The sequence below is a fragment of the Phyllostomus discolor genome, chromosome 6 (genome assembly GCF_004126475.2).
Source record: "Phyllostomus discolor isolate MPI-MPIP mPhyDis1 chromosome 6, mPhyDis1.pri.v3, whole genome shotgun sequence".
Taxonomy (NCBI): domain Eukaryota; kingdom Metazoa; phylum Chordata; class Mammalia; order Chiroptera; family Phyllostomidae; genus Phyllostomus; species Phyllostomus discolor.
The window spans coordinates 121915816-121936605 of record NC_040908.2 but is presented as its reverse complement, the minus strand read 5'-3'; the positions used below and the strand labels follow the sequence as shown (position 1 = coordinate 121936605).

Genomic DNA, 20790 nt, shown 5'->3' with positions numbered 1-20790 from the left:
GGAAGTCGGGCAGCCAAGAAGTTGAAGTAGACGCGTTCATCCGGACTGGTAGGAGAAGACGAGCCGGCGGGCGCGGGGCTGGCTCGGGTCGGCGGCGCGCGGAGGTCGGGGGAAGGTTTGGCGAGAAATCGGCGCAAAAGCCATCCGGCGCGCAAGAAGGCAGCGGGGATCCCTGAGTACGCAAGCTGCGGCTGGCAGACCCAGAGGGGCAGCGATTGTGGACCAGGGCAGAGCTCGCGGCCCAGAAGCCCAGACAAGGGTCTGAGTCCAGGGGAACGGAACTACCGCCATTGTTTTCTCCGGTCCCGCTCCCACTCCCGCCCCACCCCCACATATAACGTCACAATCTAGTGACCGGGGTGCCCAGCCCCGGTTAGCACCTAAGGCTCCGCCCCCCACCGTAACAAGAGCGACCAGACCGGAAAAAAAAAAAAGGAGGAGGGGAAAAAAAATATGTTTTCAACAGAGCAGATCAGTCCCCCAGGACTCATCCTTTTGAGCGACCAAGAATTAGCCAATCTATCAGATGTGCAGTTCAAAACACCGGTGATCAGAAAGCTCACGGAGTTGGTTGATTTTGGACGAAATTTAGATGAAAGAATGCAGGTTACCATAAAACAGATGCAGGAAGACACGCGGAGGAGAGCCAATAGTGAAAGGAAGGAATATGAGTCTCAAAACAATACAGTGGACCAGAAGGAAGATAGAATCAACCAAGCAGGAAAGCATGATGAAATAAGAATTCAAAAAATTGAGGAAAAGATTAAGAGCATCCAAGACACCTTTAAACGTTCCAATATCCGAATTATAGGGGTACCAGAATCGGAAGGGGAAAAGCAACAGATTGAGCACGTATTTGAACAAATAATAAAGGAGAACTTCCCCAATCTGGCAAAGGGAACAGTCTTCCAAGAAATCCAAGAAGCTCAGAGAGCCCCAAAGAAGCTGGACCCAAGAAGAAACACACCAAGGCACATCATAATTACATTAGCCAAGGTAAAAACGAAGGAGAGAATCCTAGAAGCAGCAAGAGGTAAGGGGACAGTAACCTACAAAGGAGTTCCCATCAGACTGTCAGCTGATTTCTCCAAAGAGACCTTACAGGCAAGAAGGGGCTGGAAAGAAATATTCCAAGTCATGAAAGACAAGGACCTACATCCCAGATTGCTCTATCCAGCAAAGCTCTCATTTAGAATGGAAGAGCAGATAAAGTGCTTCTCAGATAAGGTCAAGTTAAAGGAGTTCATCATCACCAAGCCCTTATTTTATGAAATGCTAAAGGGACTTATCTAAGAAAAGAAGATAAAGAAAAGACATGTATAGTAAAAGGACAGCAAACTCACAAATATTAACAACCACACCTAAAGCAAAACCAAAAGAAACTAAGTAAACAATTAGAACAGGAACAGAACCACAGAAATGGAGGGCACATGGAGGGTTAGCAGCAGGGGGTTGGGAGGAGGAGAGAGGGGGAAAAGGTATAGAGAATAAGTAGCATAGAATGTAGGTTGAAAATAGATAGGGGGAGGGCAAGAATAGTACGGGAAATGTAGAAACTAAAGAACTCATAAGTATGACACATGGACATGAACTAAAGGGGGAAATGTGGGTGGGAGGGGGGTACAGGGTGGAGGGGAGAGAAGGGGGGAAATGGGACAACTGTAATAGCATAATCAATAAAATATATTTAAAAAAAAAAAAAAGTAAAAACACAACTGAAATGTGAAAAAAGATTTCTGCAGTGTAGGGAGAAGGTGCTCTGACTGATTGAATGTGTCAAAAGTGTTTGCAAGATTTTGTGTAGAGATTTCTTGCTGGACGATGCTCCATGGTCAAGTAGACCAGTTGAAGTTGATAGTGATCAAATTAAGACATTAATTTAGAACAATCAAATGTGGTTATCTCACCACATGGGAGATAGCCGACATACTCAAAATATCCAAATTAATGAAGTTATTAGTGAAAATGAAAAATATGTCTTTTATTTTATGGAAAAAAATGAAACAGACTTCTTGGCCAAACCAATATCAAAGATAAAAATCCAAATTGTAAAATTATGGCATAAGAAGCTTATTGAGTGATTTCTTCTTCCAGCAAGGGCTTTGTTAGCACCTATTCTGTGTCTGAGACTGCCCAGATAAGCCACAGTTATGTAATTGTAACCGTTAAAATACAAACCTTGACTTCTTTAGTACAGCTCTATTAGAATGTAATTAGTTTAACTTAAAAAAAAAAATAACCTCCAACCAACTGACTCACACTGGCCAGGACAATTTAACAACTTCTTCTCCTTCTTCTCCTTCTTCTCCTTCTTCTCCTTCTTCTCCTTCTCCTTCTTCTCCTTCTTCTCCTTCTTCTTCTTCTTCTTTTTTTTAAAGCAGCTTTAGGTTCACAGCAAAACTAAGTGGAAAGCATCGAGTTCCCATAAATCATCTTATGCCTCCTGAAAGCTGTCCTAATATCAACACCAGCATCAAAATGGTACATTCATTACAACTGATGAACCATATGGACATGTCATTGTCAACCAAAGCCCATAATTTACATTAGGCTTCCTCTCTGTGTTGTACATTCCATGGATTTTGACAAAGGTATAATGGTACGTGCCCACCATTAGCTATTGCACAGACTAGTTTCACTGCCCCCCAAATCCTCTGTGCTCCACTTATTCACCTGCACCCCATCCAGTTCCTGGCAACCAATGACACTTTTCACTGTCTTCATAGTTTTGCCTTTCCAGAATCATATGGTTGGAATCCTATAATATGTAGCCTTTTCAGTTTACTTCTTTCACTTAGTAATATGAATTTACAGTTTCTCCATGTCTTCTCAAGGTTTGATAGCTCATTTCTTTATAGCATTGAATAATATTCCATTCTGGATATACCAAAGTTTGATTATCCATCTGCCTACTGAAGAATATTAGGTTGTTTCCAGGTTTTGGCAATTGTGAACAAAACTGCTCTATAAATATTTGCATGCAGGTTTTTGTGTGGACATAAATTTGCAACAATTTGGGTAAATACCATGGAACATGCTTATAGGATCAGATGGTAAACATATGTTTAGTTTTTTAGGAAACTGTCAAACTGTTTTCCAAAGTGCTGTATTATTTTGCATTCCCACCAGAATGAATGAGAGCTCCTGTTGTTCCATATCCTCTTCAGCATTTGTGTGGTTAGTTTTGGCCTTTCCAGTACTGATTATTTGACCTTCCCAGTACTGATTATTTGACCTTCCCAAATAATCAGTATTTCCAGTACGTGTATAGGGGTATCTCATTGCTGTTTTAATTTGCAATTGCCTAATGACATATGATGTTAAGCATCTTTTCATATTACTTACCATCTGTATCTTTTTTTGACTTTAAAAAAATTTTAATAGTTGTTCAAGTACAGTTTTTGGTCCTTTACTCCCATCCCAGCCCACCCACCCATTCCTCCCCACCTCCCTCCCATTCCCATCCCCCCTAGTTTTTGTCCATGTGTCCTTTATATTTGTTCCTGTAAACCCTTCCCATTTTCCCCTGAAATTCCCTCCTCTCTCTGCTCTGGTCATTGTCAGCCTGTTCTCTATTTCAGTGTCTTTGGCTATATTTTGCTTGTTTGTTTTTGTTGTTTAGGTTCCTGTTAAAGGTGAGATCATATGGTATTTGTCTTTCACTGCCTGGCTTATTTCACTTAGTATGATGCTTTCCACCTCCATCCATGCTGTTGCAAAGGGTAGGAGCTCCTTCTTTCTTTCTGCTGCCTTGCTCGTAAGGTCTCTTTTGAGAAATCAGCTGACATTTTGATGGGAACTCCTTTGTAGGTGACTGTTCCCTTATCTCTTGCTGCTTCTAGAATTCTCTCCTTCATTTTAATCTTGACTAATATAATTATGGTGTGATTTGGTGTGTTCCTCCTTGGGTCCAACTTCTTTGGGACGCTGAGCTTCCTGGACTTCCTGGAAGTCTATTTCCTTTGCCAGATTGGGGAAGTTCTCCTTTATTATTTGTTCAAATAACTTTTCCACTTGTTGCTCTTCCTCTTCCCTTTTTGGTATCCCTATAATTCGGATGTTGGAATGTTTAAAGATGTTCTGAAGGTTCCTAAGCCTCTCCTCATTTATTTGAATTCTTGTGTCTTCATTCTTTTCTGTTTGGTTGTTTCTTTCTTCCTTTTGCTACACTCCATTGATTTGAGTCTGTTTTCTTCCCATGACTATTGGTTCCCTGTGGGTTTTCCTTCATTTCACTTAGTGTAACCTCCATTTTTTTCATGTAATTTATGACCAAAATCAACCAATTCTGTGAGCATGCTGATCACCAGTGCTTTGAACTGTACATCTGATAGGTTGACTATCTCTTTGTCGCTTAAAAGTATTTGCTCTGAGGGTTTTGATCTGTTCTTCCATTTTTTTTTTTTTTTTTGGGTCTGGTCGCACCTTTATACTACATATAGTGAGGGGCAGAGCCTTAGGTGTTCACCAGTGCGGGTCAGCCCAGTCACTGGGTTGTGACGCTGTCTGTGGGGGTGGGGTCTGAGAGGGAACAATGGCGCTTGCTCTGCTCTCTCTCAGATTTCAGTCCCTTCCGTTGCTTCCCACAAGCAAATTGGTACCTTTTGGTACTGAATCCCGGTGGGTGGGCTTGTGTATGTTCTAGGGCCCTGTGGGTCTTTCCAATGAGCTCTCTCATGAGGCTGGGAGTCTCTCCCTGTGCCTCAACCCGCACAGGTGTTTTCAATCAGTGATTTGAGGGTTTATTTCCCTGAGCTGGGGCCCTGGGCTGCGTGGTCTGTCTCACTCCCCAGCTTCGCTTGGTTTGTCTGTGCACGAATGGGGGACCACCGGGTCAGCCAGCCACCCTGCATGCCTCACTGGGTCTGCCAGCTGCTGCCTGTGTGCCCGGGTCTGCAAGCCACCGCTTTTTTTTTTCCTGCAATGCCTCTCTGCCTGTGCTAGACTCTGCCCCTCCTACTGAGCTGGATGAATGTGTCTAACTCCTTGGTTGTCGGACTTCCATACAGTTCAATTTTCTGTCAGTTCTGGCTGTTTTTTTTTGTTTGTTTGTTTCTAAGTTTTTGTTGTCCTTAATTTGGTTGTGTGAGGAGGCACAGTGTGTCTATGTATGCCTCCATCTTGGCCAGAAGTCTCTGCATCTCTTCTTTAAAAAGGTGTCTGTTCAGGTCTTTTGCCCATTTTGTAATCTGGCTGTTCATTTCCTTGTTGAGTTTTAAGAGTTCTGTATATTATTTTGGACACTAGTCTTTTATCAGACATGTGTTTTGCAAATATTTTTTCTCATATATGGCTTGACTTCTCATTCTCTTTGACATTTAACTTTGATAGATTAAAAAAAACCCCTACTTTCTAAAGGATGTTCTTTAAATTGAGATATGTATATTTTTGATATAAAAGTGTACAATTCAGTGGCTGCACAAAGTTGTGTAACCATGTCCACTATGCAACTCCAGAACATTTTCATTACTCCAGAAAGAGCCCTCCACCCCACCCATTATGTCTTTCCCACTCCCTTCAGCCTGCGGCAACCACTAATCTACTTTCTGTCTCTATGGATTTGCCTACCTGGACATTTTCATGCAAATGAATCATAGTAGGTAACTCTTTTGTAACTGACTTCTTTCATATGGCATATTTTCAAGGTTCATCCATGTTGTAGCATAAATCAGCATTTCATTATTTGTATGGCTGAGTAATATTTCATTGTCTAGATATACCACACTTTGTCTATTCATTCATGTCTGATGAATGTTTGGGTTGTTTCCACTTTTTTTTTTTTAAAACCATTTGTGCAGCTATATGTTTTCCTGTCTCTTAGGTATACACTTAGGAGTGAAATTATATGTCCACTGCTGGGACATATGGAAACTCCATGTTTAATCTTTTGAGGGACTGCTAGATGCTTTTCCAAAGTGGTTGCATCATTTCACAGTCCCACTTTCTTCACATCCACACCAACACTTAATGTCTATCTTAAAAAAGAAGTTTTTATTTATTTATTTTTAGAGGAAGAGATAAGGAAGGAGAAAGAGGGAGAGAAACATCAGTGTGTGGTTGCCTCTCACGTACTCCCTACTGGGGGCCTGGCCTATAACCCAGGCATGTCCCCTGACTGGGAATCAAACCTGCAATTGATCCTTTGGTTCACAGGCCTGCACTCAATCCACTGAGCCACACTAGCCAGGGCATCTACCTTTTTGCTTACCAGCCATTCTAGTCATTGTGTAGTGATATCTCATTGTGGTTTTGATTTGCATTTCCTGATCACTAAATGATGGCTTACTGGACATTTGTATATCTTCTTTGGAGAAATCTATTCAGACCTTTTTCCCATTTTCAAATTAGATTGTCTTTTTATTGTCAAGTTGTGAAAGTTCTTTATTTACTCTGGATACTAGACTGGCCAGAGGAGGATGGGGGTTTTGGAGGAAGAACACTTACCATTGATAAAATTTAGGATGTGACCCTGACACAGGTGACTGACTTGGGCAGGAGCAGAAAAAGATCACTAAATGTGAGGAAAGCAGGGTGTTGGATAAGTCATTTGTGGTAAGCAGAGCCACCAAGAATGATGGCATGTGTTGGGGAAGAGAGCAAGTGAAACAAGAGCTAAAATCTTCCTTGAATCAGTAAAAGTCATTGAGAGAGCGACAGAAGGGCTGAAGGGTCAAACTGCTGAATTTTTAGTGGGAAGGATGAGTAGTCACAGAGAAGCAGTGGGGATTCACTTTGGGGTCTGACAATAAAAGTAGCATCCACCTAAGACCCTTTCACTGCATTATGCACCATGGTTTGGGGTGACACCTGACTAATGCACAACAGACTGGTAGTTACTCCAGGTAAACTGCCTTCCCACCTCAAACATGGGAATACTGAATATGCAACCAGGAAAAAAGTTCAACACAGCTCAGCCTGAAACCAAAATATGCGAACCCAAGTTAGGGTGTGTGCTGACAGTAGCTAAATTTATTACTTCTCTAGTTTGTATACTATCAAGATGGGATTGTAGTTACTGACAGGAGTAGAAATGTATATTCTGAGAGTGTAGATCCAAAAAACAATACCTTCACGTGACTAACATTAAAGTCATGTACAATATTACTAAATTAAAAATGCTGTTCAGGCCTTGGCTAGTGTAGCTCAGTGGGTTGGGCACCATCTCTCAAACCAATAGGTCACTGGTTCGATTCCTGGTCAGGGCACAGGTGTGGGTTGCAGGCCAGGCTCTAGGATGAGGGTGTGAGAGACAACTTACTGATGTTTCGGTAGCACATCAATGTTTCTCTCCCTCCCTTTCTCCCTTCCCCTCTCAAAAATTAAATAAATAGATACAACCTTTCAAAAAATGTTGTTGCGTCCCAGCTCGTATAGCTCAGTGGATTGGGTGCAGGCCTGTGAACCAAAGTGTCGCTGGTTTGATTCCCAATCAGAGCACATGCCTGGGTTGCAGGCCAGGTCCCCAGTAAGGGGTGCGTGAGAGGCAAACACACACTGATGTTTCTCTCCCTCTCTTTCTCCTTCCCTATCCCTTTCTCTAACAATAAATAAATGAAATAAAAAAAAATGCTGTTGAGTCTCGTTGGGTTTGCATTGGGTTATATATTAATTTAAGGATATGGTAATGATAATATTGTCATCTTTTCCATAAACTTGGTATGCCTTTTAATTTGCAAGATCTTGTCTTATGCCTTTCAATATGATTTTTTTTGTTAAATTTATTAAGTACTATGCAATTTTGAATAGGTAATACACTGAAAATTTAATATAAAAGTGTAAAAATGAATTTAGTTAATTTTCTTGTCCATTGCTATTCCCACTCTCTACCAACTCCCCCCTCTTCCAGAGGTATTTTATGTACATACGAACAAACATACACACCTGTTTGTTGCAATTATGAATGGAATGTTTTCCCTTTGTTATTGTTTCTGGTTTATTGCTAAAACAGAAAAATGCTATTGATTTTTGTACATTTATTTAGATACTTACCAAATTTCCTTATTAATGCTAATAGGTTTTACTGTAGCCTTTTGGATTTCCCAAATACAGTCTTGTATCAGCAAAACAAGAATTTATTATTCTCCAATATTTATGTCAATTAGTCTCTTGCCTAATTGCTTTCACCTGAATTTTCAAAGCAATGTTGAATCTTCAGACTTTAACAGAAAGAGCTTTAGCATTTGTAATTAAAAATGATGTTTACAATTGGTTTTCATGCAGTTTTTCTTCCTTTTACTGACAGCTTTAATTTTATCAAATTATACTTAAAGCTGTAAGACTTTAGCAAATACTTTTTCAGCATATACTGATAAAATGTTTTATCTCCTTTCATTTAAAACAATCTTTATTTTGAAATAATTTTACTTACAGAAAAGTTGCAAAAACAATACAAAGATTCCTGTATAGCCTTTACTCAGTTCCCAAATGTGGTGCTCTATGTTTATTTACTGTTCTGTGTGTGTACATATGTATGTGTGTGTAGTTTCCTGAAATATTTGCAAACTGTCCTTATCTTTAACCTCTAAATGTCAGTGCACATTTTCTAAAAACAGTAACATTCTCTTACATAATCATATAAGAAATATTATCAAAATAAGAATATTAAGGGAACCAACTGTATGGGAAAATATATTTGCCAATGATATCCTGGACAAGGGTTTGATCTCTAAAATATATAAAGAACTCACATGACTCCACACCAGGAAGACAAACTATCCAATTAAAAAAGGGGCAAAGGACCTGAACAAAAGCTTCTCCAAGGAGGACATACAGATGGCTCAGAGACATATGAAAAGATGCTCAGCATCACTAGCCACCAGGGAGATGCAAATTAAAACCACAGTGATACCACTTCACACTAGTCAGAATGGCCATCATAACTGGATCAACAAACAATAAGTGCTGGAGAAGTTGTGGGGAAAAGGGAACCCTAGTACACTGTTGATGGAAATGCAGACTGGTGCAGCCACCATGAAAATCTGTATGGAATTTCCTCAAAAAACTAAAAATGGAACTGCCTTTTGATCCAGCAATTCAACTGCTGAAATTATACCCTAAGAATCCTGAAACACTAATTCAAAAGAACCTATGCACCTCAATGTTCACAGCAGCACAATTTACAATAACCAAGTGCTAGAAGCAACATAAATGCCCATCAGTAAATGAGTGGATCAAAAAACTGGAACATTTACAATAGAAGACTATGCAGCAGAAAGGAGCTCCTACCTTTTATGACAGCATGGATGCAACTGGGGAGAATTATGCCAAGTGAAGGAAGCCAGGTGGTGAAACACAAATACCACATGATCTCACCTATAAGTGGAATCTAATCAACAAACAAGCAAGCAAAAGATAACCAGAGACACAAACTGACCGTAACCAGAGAGAAAAGGGGAGGGAAATAACGGGAGAGAGAAAGGAAAGGGTTGTCAAAGAACATGTATAAAGGACCCATGAACAGAGCCAAAGTGGGGTAGGATTGAGAGTGGGAGGTGGGGGTGGGGGGAAAGGGGTGGTGGGAAAATGGAAACAACTATGTTTGAACATTAAAAAAATAAGAAAATTAACATTGAATGTCTATAGACATTTAAATAATCTTTAAATTCTTTTTAAAGTTTATTTTATTGATTATGCTATTACAGTTGTCCCATTTTTTTCTCCCCTTTATCCTCCTCCTCCCTGCTTCCCACCCTCCTCCTTAGCTCATGTCCCTGGATTGTACATATAAGTTCCTTGACTTCTCCATTTCCTATTCTTAACCTCCCGTCTATTTTGTGCCTACCAATTATGCTTCTTATTCCCTGTACCTTTCCCCTCCTCTCCTTCCCCCTTCCCATGATAACCCACCATGTGATTTCCATTTCTGTGATTCTGTTCCTGTTCTAGTTGTTTGCTTACTTTTTGTTTTATTGATTTGGTTGTTGATCAATGTTGAGTTTGTTGTCATTTTACTGTTCATAGTTTTTTTTTTAAAGATTTTATTTATTTACATTTAGAGAGAGGGGAAGGGAAAAGAGAAAGAGGGAGAGAAACATCAATGTGTGGTTGCCTCTTGTGTGCCCCCTACTGGGGACCTGGCCTGCAACCCAGGCATGTGCCCTGAAAATCAAACCAGCAACCCTTTGGTTCGCAGGTTGGCACTCAATCCACTGAGCCACACCAGCCAGGGCCTGTTGATAGTTTTTGATCTTCTATTTCTTAGATAAGTCCCTTTAACATTTCATATAATAAGGGCTTGGTGATGATGAACTCCTTTAACTTTACTTTATCTGGGAAGCACTTTATCTGCCCTTCCATTATAAATGATAGCTTTGCTGGATAGAGTAATCTTGGATGTAGGTCCTTGCCTTTCATGACTTTGAATACCTTGCAGCCCCTTCTTGCCTATAAGGTTTCTTTTGAGAAATCAGCTGATAGTCTAATGGGAACTCTTTTGGGGGTAACTCTCTCCTTCCCTCTTGCTGCTTTTAAGATTTTCTCCTTATCTTTAATCCTGGGTAACTTAATGATGATGTGCCTTCGTGTGTTCCTCTTTGGGTCCAACTTCCTTGGGACTCTCTGGGCTTCCTGGACTTTCTGGAAGTCAGTGTCCTTCACCAGATTGGGTAAGTTTTCCTCCATTATTTATTCAAATAAGTTTTCAATTTCTTGGTCTTCCTCTTCTCCTTCTGGCACCTCTTTAATTCAAATATTGTAATGTTTAAAGTTGTCCCATAAGTCCCTAAGCCTCTCATTTTTTTTGCATTCTTGTATCCTCATTCTGTTTCAATGTTTATTTCTTCCTTCTGTTCCAAATTGTTGATTAGAGTCCCAGTTTCCTTCCCTTCACTGTTGATTCCCTGTATGTTTTCCTTTATTTCATTTTGTGTAGCCTTCATTTCTTCCTTCATTTTGCAACCAAGCTCAATCAATTCTGTGAGCATCTTGGTTAAGTTTAACTCTGCATCAGATAGGTTGGCTATCTCCTTGTCACTTAGTTCTTTTTCTGGAGTTTTGATCTGTTCTTTCATTTGGGCCGTATTTCTTTGTCTTGGGGCACGTGTTACGTGGTAAGGGGCAATGCCTTAGGTATTTGCCAGGGCGGGGCAACCCTCTTGGCTGCGCTGTGGTGCTGCCTGTGGCGGAAGGGTCAGAGGGAACAATGCCACTTGCTGTGCTCTTGTCCCACTTTCCGTCACTTCCCTCACTTCCCAACAAGCAGATTGCAAACTCTCCTGCGAGACTGGGAATCTCTCCTGCCACTGCAACCTCCACAGGTTTGTTTTTTTTTTACAGACAGGGGTTTTGAGTCTTCAGTTTCCCGTGCTGAAACCTGGGTTTCAAGGTCTGTCTCACTCCCCCGTTGTTTCTTCCGGCTATCTGTGCTCGAAAGTGGGATCTCCTGCATGGTCCGCCAGCTGCTGTGTTGCCATGTGCCCTCTACACCCCGGCTGCCTGTCTCCACCCCTCCTACCGGTCTGGGTGAATGTTTCTTTAACTCCTTGGTTGTCGGACTTACACAGAAATGATTTTCTGGCAGTTCTGGTTGTTCTTGGTTTTTAATTTGGTTGTTATCCTTCTTTTGGTTGTGTGAGGAGGTCAAGTGTTTCTGCCTATACCACCATCTTAGCTAGAAGTGTTAAATAATCTTCAAATATTGATGTAGTAAAACACATTCATAAATGTCCTGATACGGAGGCTGAAAAGAGCTTGGGTTATTATGGTGTAGAGCTCAACATTATTTTATTTGGAATTTTTGCATCTATAGTCATAGGTGAGATTAGGCTATGGCATTCTTTACGGCACTTTATCAGGTTTTAGTATTAATCTCTTACGCTGGCCTTTAAAAATCTGAGCATTTTTTCATCTTTTCCCATGGTTTGATGCAGTTTATATAGTAATTAAAAATGACAACTCATCTTTTTTTTTGGTGTTCACTTTGTGATAACCAGTTGAACTATATACTTGTGATTTTTGTACTTTTCCATATATATCAATAAAAAAGTTTAAATAAAAAAATAGAATCTTCCAAAAGGATAAATATTTGGATAAATCACTTTTCCAATTTCTTCTTTGGTAATTAATTTGTCTATTCAAACAATAATGTTGGATCAGTGTTTGCTAGGAAATTATCTGTTTGCCTGGTTTTCACATTTGTTGCCATGGATTACTCCCAAAATTATTTAAAATTCTCCTATATATATGTTTTCACATTTAAAACTTCTGAGTTTTCCTTCGTAATCTGGTCCTATTTTATTTTTTTGCTCTTTTCCCCTCTTTTAGGCTAAGAAAGTTTTATCTATTTTATTGGTGTTTTCAAAGAATCATTTTTCTATTTATGCTTTTTTTTAGTATCCTACTTCATAACTTGAGGTTTTATCTGTATTAGTCCATTTCCTGTATTATACTGGTTTAAATGTTTTTTTTTCCCCTAGATTTCTAAGACAATCACTACACAGCTTTGAGTTTTTCCTTCTGAACAGTAAAGGTGTTAGTGTTACATTTCCACCTCCTGGTCCAGCCTTATGCTTTTCAGGATACTCAGTAAGGTACCCGGGTCTTACTTTGCCCCATCCACTCAGGGGTCCATCCTGGCAGGTCCTACTGCCTGGCCACAAGCACATGACAACTAAATGTGTGCTCAGTGAACAAGTAACACTGTTCTGTCCTGGGACCTACTGTGAAGACCTGTGCTTGCTGCAAGGGCCCGCCATTCATCAGAATACCTGGAGCAGCCATTATGTGCTGGCACTGTGCCAGCTTCTACAACTGGGACAGTGAGACGAACAACTGGGTGTCTGCCCTTTTGGAACTCATGTTCTAGTGACAAAAACAGATGTAAAACAAGTAAGGTAACTGAGCTGAGTACTGCCTGGATGCTAAGAAAGTATAAGATAGGGCTCCAACACCACTGAGGTCTAAATGAGGACCCTTAGAAAAGTGATACTTAAGTTCCTCAGAATCTGAGGGTCTACTCTGTCTCCTACTCTCCTTTCATTAAGGGGGCCATTGGGTTTTCTTGTATAAAAGTCATCTGGTTTTGAGTGATATGTCTGCTGCTCCTGGCCACTGTTGATTGAACCAAGGAACTAACATAGCCAGGCAATAGAAATTTATTCAATAGTAATGTTCCACAGAGCAGTGGTCCCCAACCTGTTTGGTACTGGGGACTGGTTTCATGGAAGATAATTTTTCCACAGACTGGGGGTCGGGGGACAGTTTCGGGATGATTCAAATACACTGCATTCAAGCTCACCTCCTGCTGTGCGGCCCAGTTCCTAACAGGCCCGGACTGGTACCAGTCCATGACCTGGAGGTTGGGAACCCCTGCCATTGAGGATGGTCACTCACTGACTTAATTAGAGCCACTAAGGGAAACTCGAACGCCAAACAGAATGAAAGGAGAAGAAAAGCAGAACAACAATGGTAAAGTCATAATATTGGCAGTCACATGACTCTGGGATATTGGATTGGAACTCTAGGTATCAATATGAATGTATGGCTTTTAATAATATACAGAGAGAGACACACAATAATAAATTCAGACATGTGACATGTGTGTTAACATACATATACATATTTTCTTGTTTTGTGACCTGAAAGGGCCGAGATGCAATGACACTCCAGTAGCAATGAATATACCTGGTGCCCAGATCTTGGTTTCTAAGTGTCATTTTCAAGTAACAGAAACCAGGTGCTGCGTGGTGAAATGGCTAATGTCAGGGCTGGGGCAAGAAAAATATGAGTGACTTTGGAACACCCTGTGGTGCAAGAAAGTAAGGAAGTGCTAAAAAAATAACAGGGGCAATGCTGAAACAACACAGGAGCTGACTGGAAAGGGTTCCCAATGGCCAAATCTAGGCCTGAGAGAGGAAAAAAAAAAAAACTGTGTTAGTATTAGATTATAACCCATAGAAGAAAACAAATATCCATTAGTTTATGCTCATATAAATAAATTATTGAATAAATAGATGGGGGAAAAGAGACAGCCCTTCCTTACAGTAGAATACCAATTAATAAATATAGGTGGAATAAGGGAACAGAAAGTCATCATTAGGCAAATAAACATTAATACTTGCTGTAAGCAAGAACAATTAATGGATGCTAAAATCAGTGGGCAAAATTCTAAGGGGAAATAAGACATTTGCACAGCTTCAAAGACTCTACTCACAAGATTCTTACTAATTTCATAGTGGAGAAACCCGGCACATACCACCCCAGCTGTGTGACCAGAGTTCCGTTGACCCCCTGCCAGGAGGCCCTGAGAAGGGCACAGCATTGCTTCTGGGGTCATCTTGCCAAAAATGCAGACTCTCAACTTAATCATGTGAAAACAGGAGGCTAACCTAAACTGAGGGACATTCCTCAAAATGACCAGCCTGGACATTTCAAAAGTGTCAAAGCCATGAAAGGCAAAGAAGGACAGAGGGACTGTCAGGCTGAAGGAGATGAAGGAAACACACGACAAAATGCAAGGCGGGATCACGAACCTGACTTGGGCCCTGAACTGGAAACGGAACATCAGTGGCAGAACGGCGGCCAAATCTGAATGTCCACAGGTTAGTTAGAAGAACTGTACCAATGTTAATTTCCTGATTTTAATAGTTATACCATGGTTTTATAAGCTGTTACTATTAGGAGAAGCTAGGTGAGGGTATAAGGGAACTCTACTAGTTTTGCAACTTTCTGTAAGTCTAAAATTATTTTAAGACAAAAACAAAAGAAAAAAAAAAGAATAGCAGTCATTGAGGTAGGGAACACCAGACACAGCTCCTCTGGGAGATGGTGACTGCCAGAGCCCAAGTCCTGCCTTACGACTGCCTTATACCCGCCATGTTGTTCTGACATTCTTCCATCCCCCATGGGACTTTGATTCCTGCCCCCATTTTTTGCTTCTTGAAAGAGATGAGCTAACACCAAAGGAGGATTCCAAAAACGCCCCACAGGGTGAGGGTGATGGGGCGATCATGAATGGGGGCTACTGCAGATGATGCCCAAGGACACACCAGGCCTTTCTGTGCCCAGCTGAACTGAGGCTGAAACATGGGATGGTGTGCGGACCTTCTGCTTAGCAACTGCCACGGACAGTGCACAGGGGGCTGTTCATTCCAGGTGAACTTAGATGGGACAGTGGCTGGGGCAGATGCCATGATCTCTGTCTTTTCCCTAGAGCTTCCCAGGTCTATGTTATTAGTCTCCTGAAGGAGGCCCCAGAGAGCTGAGCTTACTTGGTCATTTGGTGCTATTGTCCAGTCCCAGAGTAGGCCAGGGTGGTGACCCAGCCAGCCTTCCTCCTAGAGGTGCTCTACACTGGCCTAGTCCCAAGGCTGGAGAAGCCTGGTCTGGCCTGACCCCAGAATGTGGGGTGAGGAGGAGTATGATGTGGCAGTGGAAGGGGGAAGGGTTCTCTGGGTCCCTTCCCCTTGGAATTTTAGGGCATGGGAAAGTAGCTCCAGCCTAAACTGCAGAGCTTCTCTACTCTGCCTTCACTCTCTGAGGGCTAGCAGAGAGCTGCAGGTCAGTCTGGCCCATCTTCTTCCAGCCAGATCTGCTCTTAGCTGCCGTACTTCTGTGCTTCCAGGGAACACGATGAAGTTCCAGAGACTATGGGGCACGGGGATCATGTTGAGGGGGGTGGGAGAAGAGGGGGCCCTCCTTCTGCTCTCTGCCTTGAAGAGGGTACAGGCACAGTTTCCCTCCTGGACACTTGTTAGCAAGTTTTGGCCCCAAAACAAAGGGGGCAGGAAAGTGCAAAATTCCTGCTTTGGACTGTGGGGCTGAGGAGGGATCTTGCAGGGACTGTGAGAAGGTAAGGGGCCTTAGGCTGGGCGGAGAGGAGTGAGAGGTATGAGGGAAAGGTAGGTCAGTTGCCATGCCACAGCCGTGGGGCCTTTATTGGATGTCGAGGGCACTGGGCAGGTAGGTAGACGCTAGAGGAAATGGCACACCTTCTCAGGGTGTAGTGGTGCCCGGATGTCCAGTTTGTGGGTCTTGCTGTCCTCATCGATAATCTCCAGCCGCAGCTTGGGTGACCGCTTCTCAGTCTGGGATGAGGGCAGGTCAGGGCCCTTGAGCAGTTGCTTGTCTGAGTCCTCCACAGTGATACGCAGAGTACAGCCCCCTGGCAGCAGGTCTTGTTCGTAGGCGGCTGCCAGCTGGTTCACTACACGCCGTTCTACCTGCAGGTGACAGGTGAAGTAGTGTCACTGCTGAGGCCAGGGCCAGCCTGTGACCTGAGCCTGAAGGCCAGGCTCTATGATTTACTGCTAGGACAAGTACTTACTAAGAGCTTTAGTTTTCTCACCTGCAAAGGACTAACAACACACAACTTGCAGGACTGTGCTAAAAACTCAATGATGTCAGCCCTGACTGGTGTGGCTCAGTGGATTGAGCACCAGACTGCAAACCAAAGGGTCACAGGTTCAATTCCCAGTCAGGGCACAAGCCTGGGTTGCAAGCCAGGTCCCTGGAATGGGGTGTGTGAAAGACAACTACGCATTGAGATTTCTCTCCCTCTCTTTCTCCTTCTTTTCCTCTCTCTCTAAAAATAAGTAAAATCTTAAAAATAACAACAATAAAATACCCCAAAGATAGCAGTTTCTGAGGTTCCCAACTCAGTTCCCCATCCTGGTAGGGATTCATACTTGGTTACCCTCCAGAACAGGGGTTTAACTTGATCATCCTGTGCTTTTGCTTCTATAGGGGCATCTGCACTGGGCATGAACAACTCCAGGTGGGGAGCCCAGGGCCTATGTCTGGGGCCACAAGGAGGGAGGCATGGAGGTGCTCACTCCTCTAGGCTCCTGTGCTCACCTCATGCTTGATGGAGCGGGCACCATAGTGCACATTGTAGCCGTCGACCAGCACGTCCGCCACCTCGCGGTCCCAGAGCAGTGTGATGTTGTGCCGTTGCTTGGCCTAAGAAAGGTCAGAAAGGAGCGTGTGGCCCAGTGCTTTCCAGCTCTCATCACTCATGCCTGAGGCCTGGGCCTGTGAGGGACTGTGTGCTCAGGGCACTGGCCCTGTACACTGTGCTCCATCTTTTGGGAGATGGTGCTCCCAGAGCAGATATCCCATCCCCAGCCATGGGCAGTCCCCACTCTTACTCTCTTGGCCCAGAAGTTCAGTTCCTTGTTGACCAGCTGGATGAGCTCCGAGTGGCAGAAGGGGAGAAAGTAGACGATCTCATTGATTCGTCCCAAAAATTCATCCCTCCGGAAGTGAGCCTGCAGGGCCAGGTAAAGGGTAGGGTGAGCTCAGTGACCCAGATGGGAGTAAAGGCAATTATTGGACCCCAGTGGGGAAGGCATGGGGGCTTCCATAGCTTTAGGATGGCTAAGGGGATCCCCCCAGCAGGAAGGACAAAAATCTTACTTTCAGGATAGGGCGAATCACTTTCTCCTTGAAATTCTTTGATATGGTGATCTTGTCATTGATCTGGACATCCTCTGTAGAAAAAGAAGCATAAACTGCCTATTTCTCATACCCAGGGGGCTTTGGGAGAGATGCCTGCCCCTTGACCCCATCCCTGAAAAGAGCCCTGGTCCTGTCCCTGATGATCTGTGTGCTCCTGGTCAACATGTCAGGCCATCTGGACCTTAACCTGGTCTTACCTGAACAATGACAGGGCAGGACTGGGTACTTTCTAAGGCTCTTCCAACTGTCGTGTGCTACAAAGCCTGGGCTTCCTTAGGGTGCAAGTTGTGTGAGGGAGAGGACAGTGACGACTAAGACTTGAGTTCTGAGATGGAAGAAGGGGGCTGGAGGGTTCATTCAATTCCAAATGGAAGGGTGACAGGCGTGGCCTTCCGTCTGATGCCCTCTTCCTCTCCAGCACTCTCCTGCCCACCTGCACGGGAAGGCTCCCTCTCCGCAAAGTTCCTGGGCTGCTGTCCCAGTGTCATGCCGAAGCATCTCCATCTGTGAAGTGTGGATCTCTTCAACCCCTTAAGACCCCGGCCTCTTCCTGGCCCCTCACCCTGAGGTGGCTCTGTCCATTCCTCTGTCTGGAACTCTCCTGTCACCTGAGACTTGGGGCTTTATTGAGGAAATGAGGGTATTGTCTTTGTCTGGTACAATGCTTAGTATCTGGTCATTGCCAGCTACGGACAAAACTTCTTACTAAGACCCTCACCAAGGCCCAGGACACCAATGCCATCTTTGCCCTCAAGAGATGTGCTGGTCACCTGGGCACTTGCCCAGTTGCCTAGACAGCTCTGCCATGTGCCGTACCAAGGTTTTCGGCGATACGGTTATGGCTCATCTCAAAAGCTTCCTGCCTCAGCTGCAGTGCGTGCTGTGCAATCTCGTCGCTGGCCACGTTGGAGGTCATAATGAAGATGGCATCCTTACAGTCAATGGTTTTCCCTTTTCCATCTGTCAGCCGGCCCTGGGAAAGAACAGTGACTACACAGTCAGGGAGTTGTATGACTGAGTGCCTCTTCCAGGAGGTCTCCCCCATGCCTGGCAGAGTCAGCTACTTGCTTGCTCCCTGGGTTCCCTGAGCATTGTTCCCACACCTTGGTTGCAGTGCTCACTGCCCTGGGCGGCCACTGTTCCACAGAGTGAGCACCTCCAGGTGAGACTGCATCTGCCGAGTTATGAATCACAGCACCAATCATCCCTGGTACCCAGAAGTGAGCCTGATTTCACACACATCCACCCAACACACTTTCCTGGAAGCCCACTCTAGTCCAAGCTCTGTGTTGGGGCACTGGAAGATGCACAGAGCCTTTAACATGCTCCCAGTCTAGAGGAGTAACCCTCAAGAAACCAGCAACGATAAGACAGTGCATTGAGCATTATGACAGGGGATGCCCAGGTTGCTGTAGGAGTTCAGAGGAGAGTCTTTCACCAGGCCAGTGTGAGGACTAGATATGGTCATACCAGAGAAAGCTCCTTAGGTAACCAAGCTGTGCAAATGATGAGCACTTCCATCACAGGGACCTGCTTAATGTTCTTTGCACTCTACCCGTTAGAAGCCCCAGGAAGGCAGAGGCTGGATCTTGTTTCCCCCGAGTCCTAGAACAGTGTCTGGCACACAGTAAGTGCTCAGTAGCTGCCTGCTGAATGCCTAAATCCTTACAACTCCTACAGAGAAACCAAGGCTCAGAGGTTAACTAACCCATTCAAGGTCTCATGGCTAGTAAATTCTAGAGCTGAGGCTCACACCATCTGATCACAGAGCCCATGCCCTTCCCTCTGCACCAGATCATACCAACAGTGCTGTATCAACGCTCCACGAAACTTTTCTTCCCTGAAAAAAATTCTCAGAACCCTGCCAAATTTAGTTTCCATCCTTTGATCCTTGCTGGAGAGAAGCAACTGGGACAAGTGCAGGGAGAGGTAGGCCTGCCTGGGACATCCTCTGGGTTTCAGACAAAGCATGGCTCCTGCCTGGCCAGGTAACATGACTCTGGGGGGCAGGTCACTGACCTCAGCTGTTGGCTTCTGCCTGCCCCAGCCTCGGCTGGTAACCAGTCCTCAAGTGTTTCCCCTTCCCTGTTGGCCCGAGTCGCAGTTAGCCCTTACTTCCAAAACCAACGCAAAGGCCAGCCTTGGCCCTCACAGGCAGCATGGGAAGGAATGTGTATTATTTGAGCTCCTGCTGCATCCTGGGTATGGTAGTGGGTGCTTTTCAGCCTCACTTTACACTGGCCCTTGGCACAGGCCTCTTAGGAAGTGATATTTCCAAGGGGATCTAACCAAAAGGGCCTCCTGATCCAGGTCCCTGGTTACTCTCCCGTCCCTGCCTTGGGGTGGGACAAGGGGAAGAGCACAAATGAATGTTCTTGAGCTTTTGCCATTAGCTTTCTCACTTATGGGTTACAACACAACTTAATCCACTCCTTAGTATAGACCAGGTCTGCATGAGTGTGTGATGTACCCAAGTGCATGCATATGACACTGTGTTTGCAGAGTTCATTCAGGAGGATGGAGTGCACACGCTGCTATACTGGCAGGAGCAATAACCGGTGGCAATTTCATTCTGAGAGATCAAAGCTCTGTTCATAACTGGGCCTGAGGATGGGTCCCAGGTGGGTGAGGGGAGCAGGTGCATGCATGACTGACCCAAGGGTGACTTCATGTCTTGTTGTCCTCTGAGTCCCTGGCAATAAAGATATGTCCCAAAGAGGAAGCTGTCACTGTCCTACCTTGCAGCAATAACTGGAGTGCATACGTTTTGGGTGGGGCATGAGTGCTCACGCCAGGCTCTAGGGGCTGTTTTCCCATTGCTTCTGTCCTTGAAGGAGGAAGAAGGTGGGTTCCTTGGGGCCCAGTCTCTTCCTGGGACTTTGGTTCTGTGCCATAGGCTCTGGGCTCATCTGGGATGTGACTGGCATTAGTCCTGTTTGGTGCTTTGGTGAGAGCAGTAAAACTGCTTTTCTGGGCCTAGGCTTGGGAGAGCTGACTGGGTGGGAATGCGGGGCTTCCCTCAAGTCCCCAGGCTGGATTAGGAGACTTTAGAACTCCCAGTGCTTACTTCTCCTAATGCAGCACTCACCACAGTGGGCTGAGCTGCTTTCTGTTGTGTCTCCCCTCTGCTCGCACTGAATCAGTCTCTTGCTTTGCCTACTCGCTCTCTGACTCTTTCCTGATGGGCGGCAGGTTGTTGTAGACCTCGCCTTTTCTCTGCACAGTGTACTCTCCCTTGTTGAGATTCCATCCCTTCCTGTGGCTTCCATGACACTCTCTGTGCTGGAGCATTCCCAACTCTACTTCCAGCCCACACCTCTCCTACGATCCAGACTTCTCCAGCTGATGAAGGACCGCTCAGACATCTCCATTTGGCTGTCCCTCAGGCATTACCTT

At 44.2% G+C, this 20790-nt stretch overlaps 1 protein-coding gene across 3 annotated transcripts in view; it reads right to left on the bottom strand.

The window, feature by feature from the left end:
- Positions 1 to 12454: 12454 nt before the first annotated feature.
- CLPB (caseinolytic mitochondrial matrix peptidase chaperone subunit B) overlaps positions 12455 to 20790 on the bottom strand; it is a 136375-nt gene continuing 128039 nt past the window's right edge. Inside the window, exons 12-17 of one of the 3 annotated variants that reach the window (XM_036028858.1) lie at positions 18211 to 18367; positions 17353 to 17426; positions 17085 to 17204; positions 16792 to 16896; positions 15927 to 16157; positions 12455 to 13841 (exon numbers count right to left, since the gene is read on the bottom strand). In XM_036028858.1, coding sequence (XP_035884751.1) covers positions 13836 to 13841; positions 15927 to 16157; positions 16792 to 16896; positions 17085 to 17204; positions 17353 to 17426; positions 18211 to 18367 — 693 coding nt within the window. In that variant the 3' untranslated portion in view covers positions 12455 to 13835. Of the gene's footprint in view, positions 16158 to 16791; positions 16897 to 17084; positions 17205 to 17352; positions 17427 to 18210; positions 18368 to 20790 lie in introns of all 3 variants that reach the window. The other 2 variants (XM_028515536.2, XM_036028859.1) reach the window with 2 other exon arrangements.